The sequence below is a fragment of the Oncorhynchus keta genome, chromosome 28 (assembly GCF_023373465.1).
Source record: "Oncorhynchus keta strain PuntledgeMale-10-30-2019 chromosome 28, Oket_V2, whole genome shotgun sequence".
NCBI lineage: Eukaryota > Metazoa > Chordata > Actinopteri > Salmoniformes > Salmonidae > Oncorhynchus > Oncorhynchus keta.
Window position 1 is genome coordinate 26,354,349 of NC_068448.1, and position 14,785 is coordinate 26,369,133.

The 14,785-nt window shown below is 47.1% G+C and overlaps 1 protein-coding gene across 2 annotated transcripts in view; it reads left to right on the forward strand.

Moving 5' to 3' along the window:
• Positions 1–14,207, forward strand: part of LOC118360565 (plexin-A1-like) — a 320,507-nt gene extending 306,300 nt beyond the window's left edge. For both annotated transcript variants that reach the window (XM_052485217.1, XM_052485218.1), the window contains exons 24-32: positions 7,851–7,997; positions 8,219–8,378; positions 8,465–8,568; positions 8,703–8,799; positions 11,136–11,326; positions 12,216–12,385; positions 12,490–12,702; positions 12,980–13,130; positions 13,788–14,207. In XM_052485217.1, coding sequence (XP_052341177.1) covers positions 7,851–7,997; positions 8,219–8,378; positions 8,465–8,568; positions 8,703–8,799; positions 11,136–11,326; positions 12,216–12,385; positions 12,490–12,702; positions 12,980–13,130; positions 13,788–13,883 — 1,329 coding nt within the window. In that variant the 3' untranslated portion in view covers positions 13,884–14,207. The remainder of the gene's footprint in view (positions 1–7,850; positions 7,998–8,218; positions 8,379–8,464; positions 8,569–8,702; positions 8,800–11,135; positions 11,327–12,215; positions 12,386–12,489; positions 12,703–12,979; positions 13,131–13,787) is intronic.
• The last annotated feature ends 578 nt before the right edge of the window (positions 14,208–14,785 follow it).

Genomic DNA, 14,785 nt, shown 5'->3' on the forward strand with positions numbered 1-14,785 from the left:
CATACGCCTAGTTTCCTGAAATGCCACCCCTGTGAAGTAGTGACATGCAACATACGCCTAGTTTCCTGAAATGCCACCCCTGTGAAGTAGTGACATGCAACATACGCCTAGTTTCCTGAAATGCCACCCCTTGAAGTAGTGACTGCAAAATGTTTCCTGAAATGCCCCCTGTGAAGTAGTGACATGCAACATACGCCTAGTTTCCTGAAATGCCACCCCTGTGAAGTAGTGACATGCAACATACGCCTAGTTTCCTGAAATGCCACCCCTGTGAAGTAGTGACATGCAACATACGCCTAGTTTCCTGAAATGCCACCCCTGTGAAGTAGTGACATGCAACATACGCCTAGTTTCCTGAAATGCCACCCCTGTGAAGTAGTGACATGAGTTTCCTGAAATGCCACCCCTGTGAAGTAGTGACATGCAACATACGCCTAGTTTCCTGAAATGCCTCCCTGTGAAGTAGTGACATGCAACATACGCCTAGTTTCCTGAAATGCCTCCCCTGTGAAGTAGTGACATGCAACATACGCCTAGTTTCCTGAAATGCCACCCCTGTGAAGTAGTGACATGCAACATACGCCTAGTTTCCTGAAATGCCACCCCTGTGAAGTAGTGACATGCAACATAGCCTAGTTTCCTGAAATGCCACCCCTGTGAAGTAGTGACATGCAACATACGCCTAGTTTCCTGAAATGCCACCCCTGTGAAGTAGTGACATGCAACATACGCCTAGTTTCCTGAAATGCCACCCCTGTGAAGTAGTGACATGCAACATACGCCTAGTTTCCTGAAATGCCACCCCTGTGAAGTAGTGACATGCAACATACGCCTAGTTTCCTGAAATGCCACCCCTGTGAAGTAGTGACATGCAACATACGCCTAGTTTCCTGAAATGCCACCCCTGTGAAGTAGTGACATGCAACATACGCCTAGTTTCCTGAAATGCCACCCCTGTGAAGTAGTGACATGCAACATACGCCTAGTTTCCTGAAATGCCACCCCTGTGAAGTAGTGACATGCAACATACGCCTAGTTTCCTGAAATGCCACTCCCCTGTGAAGTAGTGACATGCAACATACGCCTAGTTTCCTGAAATGCCACCCCTGTGAAGTAGTGACATGCAACATACGCCTAGTTTCCTGAAATGCCACCCCTGTGAAGTAGTGACATGCAACATACGCCTAGTTTCCTGAAATGCCTCCCCTGTGAAGTAGTGACATGCAACCCTAGTTTCCTGAAATGCCACCCCTGTGAAGTAGTGACATGCAACATACGCCTAGTTTCCTGAAATGCCACCCCTGTGAAGTAGTGACATGCAACATACGCCTAGTTTCCTGAAATGCCTCCCCTGTGAAGTAGTGACATGCAACATACGCCTAGTTTCCTGAAATGCCACCCCTGTGAAGTAGTGACATGCAACATACGCCTAGTTTCCTGAAATGCCACCCCTGTGAAGTAGTGACATGCAACATACGCCTAGTTTCCTGAAATGCCACCCCTGTGAAGTAGTGACATGCAACATACGCCTAGTTTCCTGAAATGCCACCCCTGTGAAGTAGTGACATGCAACATACGCCTAGTTTCCTGAAATGCCACCCCTGTGAAGTAGTGACATGCAACATACGCCTAGTTTCCTGAAATGCCACCCCTGTGAAGTAGTGACATGCAACATACGCCTAGTTTCCTGAAATGCCACCCCTGTGAAGTAGTGACATGCAACATTAGTTTCCTGAAATGCCACCCCTGTGAAGTAGTGACATGCAACATACGCCTAGTTTCCTGAAATGCCACCCCTGTGAAGTAGTGACATGCAACATACGCCTAGTTTCCTGAAATGCCACCCCTGTGAAGTAGTGACATGCAACATACGCCTAGTTTCCTGAAATGCCACCCCTGTGAAGTAGTGACATGCAACATACGCCTAGTTTTTCTGTGAAGTAGTGACATGCAACATACGCCTAGTTTCCTGAAATGCCTCCCCTGTGAAGTAGTGACATGCAACATACGCCTAGTTTCCTGAAATGCCACCCCTGTGAAGTAGTGACATGCAACATACGCCTAGTTTCCTGAAATGCCACCCTGTGAAGTAGTGACATGCAACATACGCCTAGTTTCCTGAAATGCCACCCCTGTGAAGTAGTGACATGCAACATACGCCTAGTTTCCTGAAATGCCACCCCTGTGAAGTAGTGACATGCAACATACGCCTAGTTTCCTGAAATGCCACCCCTGTGAAGTAGTGACATGCAACATACGCCTAGTTTCCTGAAATGCCACCCCTGTGAAGTAGTGACATGCAACATGCCTAGTTTCCTGAAACCCCTGTGAAGTAGTGACATGCAACATACGCCTAGTTTCCTGAAATGCCTCCCCTGTGAAGTAGTGACATGCAACATACGCCTAGTTTCCTGAAATGCCACCCCTGTGAAGTAGTGACATGCAACATACGCCTAGTTTCCTGAAATGCCACCCCTGTGAAGTAGTGACATGCAACATACGCCTAGTTTCCTGAAATGCCACCCCTGTGAAGTAGTGACATGCAACATACGCCTAGTTTCCTGAAATGCCACCCCTGTGAAGTAGTGACATGCAACATACGCCTAGTTTCCTGAAATGCCTCCCCTGAAATGCCTCCCCTGTGAAGTAGTGACATGCAACATACGCCTAGTTTCCTGAAATGCCTCCCCTGTGAAGTAGTGACATGCAACATACGCCTAGTTTCCTGAAATGCCACCCCTGTGAAGTAGTGACATGCAACATACGCCTAGTTTCCTGAAATGCCATGCCCCCTGTGAAGTAGTGACATGCAACATACGCCTAGTTTCCTGAAATGCCTCCCCTGTGAAGTAGTGACATGCAACATACGCCTAGTTTCCTGAAATGCCACCCCTGTGAAGTAGTGACATGCAACATACGCCTAGTTTCCTGAAATGCCACCCCTGTGAAGTAGTGACATGCAACATACGCCTAGTTTCCTGAAATGCCACCCCTGTGAAGTAGTGACATGCAACATACGCCTAGTTTCCTGAAATGCCACCCCTGTGAAGTAGTGACATGCAACATACGCCTAGTTTCCTGAAATGCCACCCTGTGAAGTAGTGACATGCAACATACGCCTAGTTTCCTGAAATGCCTCCCCTGTGAAGTAGTGACATGCAACATACACCTAGTTTCCTGAAATGCCTCCCCTGTGAAGTAGTGACATGCAACTAGTAGTGACATGCAACATACGCCTAGTTTCCTGAAATGCCACCCCTGTGAAGTAGTGACATGCAACATACGCCTAGTTTCCTGAAATGCCACCCCTGTGAAGTAGTGACATGCAACATACTAGCCTGAAATGCCTCCCCTGTGAAGTAGTTTACGCCTAGTTTCCTGAAATGCCTCCCCTGTGAAGTAGTGACATGCAACATACGCCTAGTTTCCTGAAATGCCACCCCTGTGAAGTAGTGACATGCAACATACGCCTAGTTTCCTGAAATGCCACCCCTGTGAAGTAGTGACATGCAACATACTAGTTTCCTGAAATGCCACCCCTGTGAAGTAGTGACATGCAACAATAGCCTGAAATGCCACCCCTGTGAAGTAGTGACATGCAACATACGCCTAGTTTCCTGAAATGCCACCCCTGTGAAGTAGTGACATGCAACATACGCCTAGTTTTTCCTGAAATGCCACCCCTGTGAAGTAGTGACATGCAACATACGCCTAGTTTCCTGAAATGCCACCCCTGTGAAGTAGTGACATGCAACATACGCCTAGTTTCCTGAAATGCCACCCCTGTGAAGTAGTGACATGCAACATACGCCTAGTTTCCTGAAATGCCACCCCTGTGAAGTAGTGACATGCAACATACGCCTAGTTTCCTGAAATGCCACCCCTGTGAAGTAGTGACATGCAACATACGCCTAGTTTCCTGAAATGCCACCCCTGTGAAGTAGTGACATGCAACATACGCCTAGTTTTTGCCTCCCCTGTAGTGAATGCCACCCCTGTGAAGTAGTGACATGCAACATACGCCTAGTTTCCTGAAATGCCACCCCTGTGAAGTAGTGACATGCAACATACGCCTAGTTTCCTGAAATGCCTCCCCTGTGAAGTAGTGACATGCAACATACGCCTAGTTTCCTGAAATGCCACCCCTGTGAAGTAGTGACATGCAACATACGCCTAGTTTCCTGAAATGCCACCCCTGTGAAGTAGTGACATGCAACATACGCCTAGTTTCCTGAAATGCCACCCCACCCCTGTGAAGTAGTGACATGCAACATACGCCTAGTTTCCTGAAATGCCACCCCTGTGAAGTAGTGACATGCAACATACGCCTAGTTTCCTGAAATGCCACCCCTGTGAAGTAGTGACATGCAACATACGCCTAGTTTCCTGAAATGCCACCCCTGTGAAGTAGTGACATGCAACATACACCTAGTTTCCTGAAATGCCTGAAATGCCACCCCTGTGAAGTAGTGACATGCAACATACGCCTAGTTTCCTGAAATGCCACCCCTGTGAAGTAGTGACATGCAACATACGCCTAGTTTCCTGAAATGCCACCCCTGTGAAGTAGTGACATGCAACATACGCCTAGTTTCCTGAAATGCCACCCCTGTGAAGTAGTGACATGCAACATACGCCTAGTTTCCTGAAATGCCACCCCTGTGAAGTAGTGACATGCAACATACGCCTAGTTTCCTGAAATGCCTCCCCTGTGAAGTAGTGACATGCAACATACGCCTAGTTTCCTGAAATGCCACCCCTGTGAAGTAGTGACATGCAACATACGCCTAGTTTCCTGAAATGCCACCCCTGTGAACCCCTGTGAAGTAGTGACATGCAACATACGCCTAGTTTCCTGAAATGCCACCCCTGTGAAGTAGTGACATGCAACATACGCCTAGTTTCCTGAAATGCCACCCCTGTGAAGTAGTGACATGCAACATACGCCTAGTTTCCTGAAATGCCTCCCCTGTGAAGTAGTGACATGCAACATACGCCTAGTGAAATTCTGTGAAGTAGTGACTGAAATGCCACCCCTGTGAAGTAGTGACATGCAACATACGCCTAGTGAAATGCCTCCCCCATGCAACAAATGTTTCCTGAAATGCCCCTGTGAAGTAGTGACATGCAACATACGCCTAGTTTCCTGAAATGCCACCCCTGTGAAGTAGTGACATGCAACATACGCCTAGTTTCCTGAAATGCCACCCCTGTGAAGTAGTGACATGCAACATACGCCTAGTTTCCTGAAATGCCACCCCTGTGAAGTAGTGACATGCAACATACGCCTAGTTTCCTGAAATGCCACCCCTGTGAAGTAGTGACATGCAACATACGCCTAGTTTCCTGAAATGCCCCCCTACGCCTAGTTTCCTGAAAGCCTCCCCTGTGAAGTAGTGACATGCAACATACGCCTAGTTTCCTGAAATGCCTCCCCTGTGAAGTAGTGACATGCAACATACGCCTAGTTTCCTGAAATGCCACCCCTGTGAAGTAGTGACATGCAACATACGCCTAGTTTCCTGAAATGCCTCCCCTGTGAAGTAGTGACATGCAACATACGCCTAGTTTCCTGAAATGCCACCCCTGTGAAGTAGTGACATGCAACATACGCCTAGTTTCCTGAAATGCCACCCCTGTGAAGTAGTGACATGCAACATACGCCTAGTTTCCTGAAATGCCACCCCTGTGAAGTAGTGACATGCAACATACGCCTAGTTTCCTGAAATGCCTCCCCTGTGAAGTAGTGACATGCAACAACGCCTAGTTTCCTGAAATGCCACCCCTGTGAAGTAGTGACATGCAACATACGCCTAGTTTCCTGAAATGCCACCCCTGTGAAGTAGTGACATGCAACATACGCCTAGTTTCCTGAAATGCCTCCCCTGTGAAGTAGTGACATGCAACATACGCCTAGTTTCCTGAAATGCCACCCCTGTGAAGTAGTGACATGCAACATACGCCTAGTTTCCTGAAATGCCCTCCCCCCCTGTGAAGTAGTGACATGCAACATACGCCTAGTTTCCTGAAATGCCACCCCTGTGAAGTAGTGACATGCAACATACGCCTAGTTTCCTGAAATGCCACCCCTGTGAAGTAGTGACATGCAACATACGCCTAGTTTCCTGAAATGCCACCCCTGTGAAGTAGTGACATGCAACATACGCCTAGTTTCCTGAAATGCCACCCCTGTGAAGTAGTGACATGCAACATACGCTAGTTTCCTGAAATGTTTCCTGTGAAGTAGTGACATGCAACATCCCCTGAAATGAAGTAGTGACATGCAACATACGCCTAGTTTCCTGAAATGCCTCCCCTGTGAAGTAGTGACATGCAACATACGCCTAGTTTCCTGAAATGCCACCCCTGTGAAGTAGTGACATGCAACATACGCCTAGTTTCCTGAAATGCCTCCCCTGTGAAGTAGTGACATGCAACATACGCCTAGTTTCCTGAAATGCCACCCCTGTGAAGTAGTGACATGCAACATACGCCTAGTTTCCTGAAATGCCACCCCTGTGAAGTAGTGACATGCAACATACGCCTAGTTTCCTGAAATGCCACCCCTGTGAAGTAGTGACATGCAACATACGCCTAGTTTCCTGAAATGCCACCCCTGTGAAGTAGTGACATGCAACATACGCCTAGTTTCCTGAAATGCCACCCCTGTGAAGTAGTGACATGCAACATACACCTAGTTTCCTGAAATGCCACCCCTGTGAAGTAGTGACATGCAACAGTGACTGAAATGCCACCCCTGTGAAGTAGTGACATGCAACATACACCTAGTTTCCTGAAATGCCTCCCCTGTGAAGTAGTGACATGCAACATACGCCTAGTTTCCTGAAATGCCACCCCTGTGAAGTAGTGACATGCAACATACACCTAGTTTCCTGAAATGCCATCCCCTGTGAAGTAGTGACATGCAACATACGCCTAGTTTCCTGAAATGCCACCCCTGTGAAGTAGTGACATGCAACATACACCTAGTTTCCTGAAATGCCACCCCTGTGAAGTAGTGACATGCAACATACGCCTAGTTTCCTGAAATGCCACCCCTGTGAAGTAGTGACATGCAACATACGCCTAGTTTCCTGAAATGCCACCCCTGTGAAGTTTTCCTGAAATGCCTCCCCTGTGAAGTAGTGACATGCAACATACTAGTTTCCTGAAATGTTTGACATGCAAATGCCTAGTTTCCATGCCACCCCTGTGAAGTAGTGACATGCAACATACACCTAGTTTCCTGAAATGCAACCTCCCCTGTGAAGTAGTGACATGCAACATACGCCTAGTTTCCTGAAATGCCACCCCTGTGAAGTAGTGACATGCAACATACGCCTAGTTTCCTGAAATGCCACCCCTGTGAAGTAGTGACATGCAACATACGCCTAGTTTCCTGAAATGCCACCCCTGTGAAGTAGTGACATGCAACATACGCCTAGTTTCCTGAAATGCCACCACTGTGAAGTAGTGACATGCAACATACGCCTAGTTTCCTGAAATGCCACCCCTGTGAAGTAGTGACATGCAACATACGCCTAGTTTCCTGAAATGAGTCACATTTATGAGTGCATTCTAAGAAATGAATGGAGACATTTTACAATAAATGTAATACCTGAATTCCCACACAAATTCATGAAGTCCATTCATTATTTGTCCATGCCAGTAAAATGTTTTATGTGCTATAATTCAGTCGATATTAATATCTCATTTTCCATCTGTTGCAATTATTATAATTGTTTGTGAAACCTTTTAACAATGTAGATGTCCATTGCTATATGCATACCTGTTAAGATATAGATACAGCCCTTGCCTGTCACTGATGACCTGTGTCCATGTGTCTCTAGGAGTGTGCTGGGGAGCCTCTCTTCATGCTGTACTGTGCCATGAAGCAGCAGATGGAGAAGGGGCCTATAGACTCCATCACAGGAGAGGCGCGCTACTCCCTCAGTGAAGACAAGCTCATCAGACAGCAGATTGACTACAAGACCCTGGTTAGTACGGTCAAATAGAAATATTTTACAGGGCGATAATGATATTTGATCAAATATATGATTTACCTTTGAGAAGGCATTAAGGGCGATAGGATTTTGCATTACCTCAGTGACCTTAATTAGTGCTTGCTGCTTGAATATGCGACTCAAATTCCTGCAAATGCCAACTAAGTAAGCCGACGTGAGCTGGACCTAATTTCTGCCCCTCCCTCCCCTGTCAGACACTTCACTGTGTGAACCCGGAGAACGAGAACGCCCCCGAGGTGACGGTGAAGGGGCTGAACTGTGACACCATCACCCAGGTGAAGGAGAAGCTGCTGGATGCAGTGTACAAGGGCAGCCCCTACTCCCAGAGACCCAAGGCTGGGGACATGGACCTGGGTAAGAACACCAGGAGGAGATTGTGTTTACAGTGTGTGTGCGTTGGCAGGCGATCTATTCTCATCCTCCTATCCTCCTCATCACAGAGTGGCGTCAGGGCAGGATGGCCAGAATCATCCTTCAGGATGAGGATGTCACAACAAAGATCGACAATGACTGGAAACACCTCAACACACTGGCCCACTATCAGGTGAGAGGAGGGAGAGGTGGTGGGTGGCCTGGGGTGTACTGCCTCGGCGGTTTTATCTATGCAAACAGACAGTGGATGGAGTGATTGGCACGACAGCATTTATAAGACAAACCATTGTTTTTCATTCCTTGTAGGTGACGGACGGCTCAGTGATCGCTCTGGTGCCAAAGCAGAACTCAGCCTACAACATATCCAACTCCTCTACCTTCACCAAGTCTCTCAGCAGATATGGTGAATCATTCCTTCATATTTCTTTTTCTCTTCATTTCTCTCTCAATCTCTGCCTTTCTTTGCTCTCTTGGATTTTTCTCAGCCTCTCTGAACTGAGATAACCATAAATCCACCAATAGGCATTTTCACCATCTCAGAAATGACAGGCATTACATCAGACAGCTCATTCCTCCTTCCAAAGACTGAAGACCAATAGCTAACAACTTTAAACACAGCCTCAGCTCCACACCGCATCAGTGTAACCAGCTCCCTGGCAAAACCCTTTCTCCGAAGCTTTCACCTTTGTTGCTGTTTTCCCTCCCTCTCCTTATGTTCGTTGTTGTGTTGATAAGGGGTAGTAGCAACAATAGCAACACTGACAGGCCAGTGAAAGCCAGGCTGGTTTATTCGTCCACAGAGAGGATCGCCCAGCCCTGGCTGTTGTAAGAGTGGAAGTAAACGTGCACCACTCTCCCCCAGAAGCCAATGGACATGATTGCCATGGAATTACAGGCACTCAATCAGCAGTAGCAACAGCCACAGTAGCAGTAGTAGCAACCTCATGATGAATGTACAATAGATGTAGGAATACAGGAGACCAATTGGCTGCTAGGAGAGTGACTACAGAATGTTCCGGTGTGAACAAGCTGATATAATGGGGTCTCAAACAAGGTCTTTGGCATAGAGATCAATCTTAGTCACGCTGGTTTTGTTTTCCTCTTTGGTCTGGTTTTAACTCCCACCCATGACATACGTATGTCAGGAGTTAGTCTCTGGCAGCGCTGTTTAAATACTACAGGGCTCATATTCACAAAGTGTCTAAAGAGTGCTGATCTAGGATCAGGTCCCGCTATTAGTTATTATGATTGAAAAGGCTAAACTGACCCTAGACCAGCACTCTTACTCTGAGACGCTTTGTGAGTACAGGCCCAGATCTCAGTGAAGTTAATTGGGAACATTCAGGGCAGTTGTCTTGCTCTGATGCCCCACTGTTCTTTTGATTTGGTCTCGCGGAAAGCATCAACAAGCCCAGAACCACTGACACACATTAGTCTCTATGTGTCAGTGAGTTTCTGTGATGTAATTCTCTCATCCTCTCGCCCTGAAAACCAGGGGGCCCTCCCTGCCATCCGAAACTCAGAAACCCCGAGCGTCCCGCCATCATTCAGACGGTGTGTGAGAGATAGACAGAGATTGAAGTTGTTTTTCTCTCACTCTCCCTCCCTCCCTCCTCTCATCCCTCCCTCCATACATTAGAGAGGGACTGACGCCCCTGCATTCTGGCTACCCTCCCAGCCTCCTCAGCAGGCAGCCTCCCTCCCCTGCCGGCTGCAACTACAGCAGGCTGGCTGGTAAAAGGAACGCAGTAGATAGGCATCCTTTGGTTTACCGTAATGAAGTTTGACACTCGCACCTTTATTAATGAAGCAATGCATGGAGGCAGTCTGCCCCGGGGAGGAGAGGAGACTCACACAATGGAGCCTGTACAGCCTGACTCATCCACTACCACAAGCAGGAAGGATATTGGTGTAATGTGTATGGGGTTCTATTATATCCAGCACTATACCATTATGGGTCATTTGGGATGGGGAGAGGGCATGGGGACAAGTGAGGGAGATAAAGATGGAAGGGCTGGTGTAAAAATGTGTGCTAATGATAAGACAGAAAGCAGATTCTCTTTCCTATCTCCTCTCTTGGCCCTGCCTCAATGCAATGAGGCACACTGTTTTCGTTCTCCCACTTTGCCAATTAGTTAGAGTCTGCCAATTGAGAGTAATGAGTCGGCTAACTCTCCTCGCTCCTTAGTTGAGGCCTAATGACTCCATCCATCCACCTCTCTGACGGACAATAAGAGAGGCTACAGGGATCTGTTGTCTTGCTCATTAATGTTCTCTCCATCTCAAGGGTCAGGTCCCAGTGCATCATGGGCTGTGACCTTGTGACAGACAGATTGACACTGCTCCTCACGCTGGCATGGTCTTTGTTCTGGCTGGATGACGGACAGATAGAGCCCTTTCTTCACTAGACTAAATGGGACTGTTATTTAGTCAGTCACCAGACTAAATATGTTTGTCTTCTAATTTATGTTTGTCCACTATGTGCAGAGCTTGGCAAGGGTCATATACATTTTTGAAGGCATAATTGTGACCTGAAATATGTGATTTATATGAGTGCGTATCACTGTTTGAACTCGAGTTGAAGCTCTCACAACACAATAGGGCATGGAACCAGGGAGTCAGACTGGTGTTCTGTTCTGGTCATCTTGTTCCATTGACCTCTAAAGACCTCTGCATTGTGTGTTCCTGATTCATCTGTCTTTGTCCTGATGTTCCTGTGTCTCTCTTGCCTCCGTTTAGAGAGCATGTTGAGGACAGCCAGCAGTCCAGACAGTCTGCGCTCCCGCACCCCCATGATCACCCCTGACCTGGAGAGTGGCACCAAGCTGTGGCACCTGGTCAAGAACCACGACCACTCTGACCAGCGCGAGGGAGACCGGGGCAGCAAGATGGTCTCTGAGATCTATCTGACCCGTCTGCTCGCCACCAAGGTAAGATTACATAGACACCAGGCCAGCCTGCTGTATATCACACCTTCGTAAAAGACATGTACAGTACTGTTGATCTAAGTCAACTCATCTGAATGTTGAGTAAGTCACTGAAATGTCCTCCATATCGTCGCTGTCAGATGAAAACCTTGAACTCCATTTTTGCCAATTATCATTTTTAACATGTATTGAGAGCAGTAACTCCACTCAATGTGTTCAATTTCCTGACTCTAGGACCACGAAAATGTAAACAGTATTTCCTGTGTGAAGAGGACCTCCCTTTTTTGTTTTCGATAGTCCCTTGATATGCCTGTCTCTTTAACAGCTCAACCTCCGTTGTTGTGTTGTATTCCTCTGGCGTTCCTCATATCAGCCAAGTCTCTGTTAACTGGCCAAACAGGGCCGGCCTGCCTGCCTGCCTGCCTGCCTGCCTGCCTGCCACTCTCCTCTCGCCTAACTGCCTCTGAGCTGATTGTTTCCATCCTAATTGTAGGGGAAGAAAACCATGGAAATTAGACGCTGTTTACAAGCCTCTTGGGTGGTCAATTTCGATTCATAATAAAAACAAGATAGATAAATATAAAGGGGGTAGAGAAGAGAAAATAGCAGGAGACAGGTCATTTGTTGTGGGATTGAATGTTTCGTGGTGCGTGATGCAGAGAAGTGAAAGGAATTCCGATAGCTCACGTAGGTCTGTCTGTCTGTCTGCTAAACTAGCACATCTCAGTACTTTGATGTTGGAGCAGGAAAATGTGGCGTCCTCTCCACAGCCACTCCCCCTTAAAGATGCTGGTTGCTGTGGGGAGAAATGTATCTCTGTTGGTTGATTTGAAATCTGTAGGTGTGTAATTGGAGAATAACCCAGACAACTAAACCTCTGTCCTCTCCTCAGGGTACCTTACAGAAGTTTGTGGACGACCTGTTTGAGACCATCTTCAGCACGGCCCACCGCGGCAGCGCCCTGCCTCTCGCCATCAAGTACATGTTTGACTTCCTGGACGAGCAGGCCGACAAACACTCCATATCAGACTCAGACGTACGACACACCTGGAAGAGTAACTGGTGAGACACATTACCAACATTGAATACCTGTATGTTTTGGTTGTATAATGTGAATGGTTGTTGACACATCTCCTCATGATGAAACATCTCCTCTCCCATCCCAGTCTGCCTCTGCGGTTCTGGGTGAACGTGATCAAGAACCCCCAGTTTGTGTTTGACATCCATAAGAACAGCATCACAGACGCCTGCCTGTCTGTGGTGGCCCAGACCTTCATGGACTCTTGCTCCACATCAGAACACAAGCTGGGCAAAGACTCGCCCTCCAACAAGCTGCTCTACGCCAAGGATATCCCCAACTACAAGAACTGGGTGGAGAGGTATTTATGACACAGATCTCAACTCCACAGACTGTAAGATTGTCCATCTCATGGTTTATGTCAAGCAGATGTACAGTAGTATTTACTTAGCCTGTAAACAGCCTGTAAACAGTTGATCAAATTATATCAGATGGAGAGTTGACCAGACGGTTGTTGACAACTACTTCTCCTTGTAATCCAGACCTTCACATACCTAACTAAAGAGGTGTCCTAACCAGTCCAGGTGTCCTCTCCAGTCCTAACCCCTCTTCTCCCCTGCTTCCCTCCTGTCCTGCAGGTACTACTCCGACATCTCCCGTATGCCGGCAATCAGTGACCAGGACATGAGTGCCTACCTGGCTGAACAGTCCCGGCTGCACCTCAGCCAGTTCAACAGCATGAGTGCCCTGCATGAGATCTACTCCTATATCATCAAGTACAAAGATGAGGTGAGTCACCAGTATATTATGAAGATATTAAGCATAGACATCATAATGATATAGATATATTATTAAAATTAGTTACATAATTAATAGATTACTGAGTAGATGTCCATAATTGCATGCAGCTATTTCACCATTGAGGTACATATTATGAAGCTAATTGACAACAGCACTAACACAAGGCGCATTAGCAGTCCATAATGCAGCCTGCTGCATGACACCCTAACAGCTAGTACACAGCTCTCTGATGGACCCACCGGTACCTCCTCTTCCAGTTCCCACAATACCATAGTAAATACAGCACCTCAGCTGTGCTTTCTATGTATATCCACCTCTTGCAGCTTCTACAGTCATCCGCCTGTTTGATCAAATTTGTCATCTATGCAATGTCATATAGTAGAAATTCAGCGTTCCATGTTCACACCTATCTATGACTAAACAAGTGTATTGTGTTTGTCGGGGAAGAGATCAACTGCCTTTGGGTATTGTAAATACCAATAAATTATCGCCTGCTCATGCCACCACGACAGCATGTTTGATTCAACAGCTGTTTACACAGACTGACAGATGTTCTGATAGACTTTCTCTGCTGGTGGTCAACCCTGATGATGTCTTCCTCTCTCTCATCGCTCTCTTCTCCATCCCTCTCTCCTCCCTCTCCAGATCCTGTCTTCGCTGCAGAAGGATGAGCAGTCTCGCAGGCAGAGACTGCGCAGTAAGCTGGAGCAGGTCATCGACACCATGGCCCTGGCCAGCTGAGGAACGGCCCGCCACTGAGGGGCGGAGAGGGTACCAGCCAGGCCTTCTCTCACTGACGCCAGCCCCTGACCCCCAACACAACGCATTAGGACTGCAAGGACACAAGCAGTACACTGGAGACACACCAGAGTTAGGCCTGGGCTCCGGCCCATCCAAACAACCCTTCATTTATAAACACGTAACGTCTGTCTCCCCGAGAAAGTGTCTTATCATAACGGTCTTCATCACTGGTTTCAGTTTTTCTTCCGTGTTGATCCATCTACCCACAGCCGGGACTGTGAAGCAGCTGGCTAAAGAGGCCAGGAGATTATATATATCTCCTGTGGGGGGCTATGGAGAAAGGACTTCATGTATATAGCTCCCCTCTCAATGGAAGCTTCTGACGTGTCAGCGACTTCATCAACTTTCATGGACGTCATTTTGATTTTCAGATCCTTTTTTTGTTGTTGTGTGATTTAGCTTTAGATCTTGTGTTTTTATCAACTACCTACTCTCTCCAGTGGTGTGTTTTTATCAACTACCTACTCTCTCCAGTGGTGTGTTTTTATCAACTACCTACTCTCTCCAGTGGTGTGTTTTTATCAACTACCTACTCTCTCCAGTGGTGTGTTTTTATCAACTACCTACTCTCTCCAGTGGTGTGTTTTTATCAACTACCTACTCTCTCCAGTGGTGTGTTTTTATCAACTACCTACTCTCTCCAGTGGTGTGTTTTTATCAACTACCTACTCTCTCCAGTGGTGTGTTTTTATCAACTACCTACTCTCTCCAGTGGTGTGTTTTTATCAACTACCTACTCTCTCCAGTGGTGTGTTTTTATCAACTACCTACTCTCTCCAGTGGTGTGTTTTTATCAACTACCTACTCTCTCCAGTGGTGTGTTTTTATCAACTACCTACTCT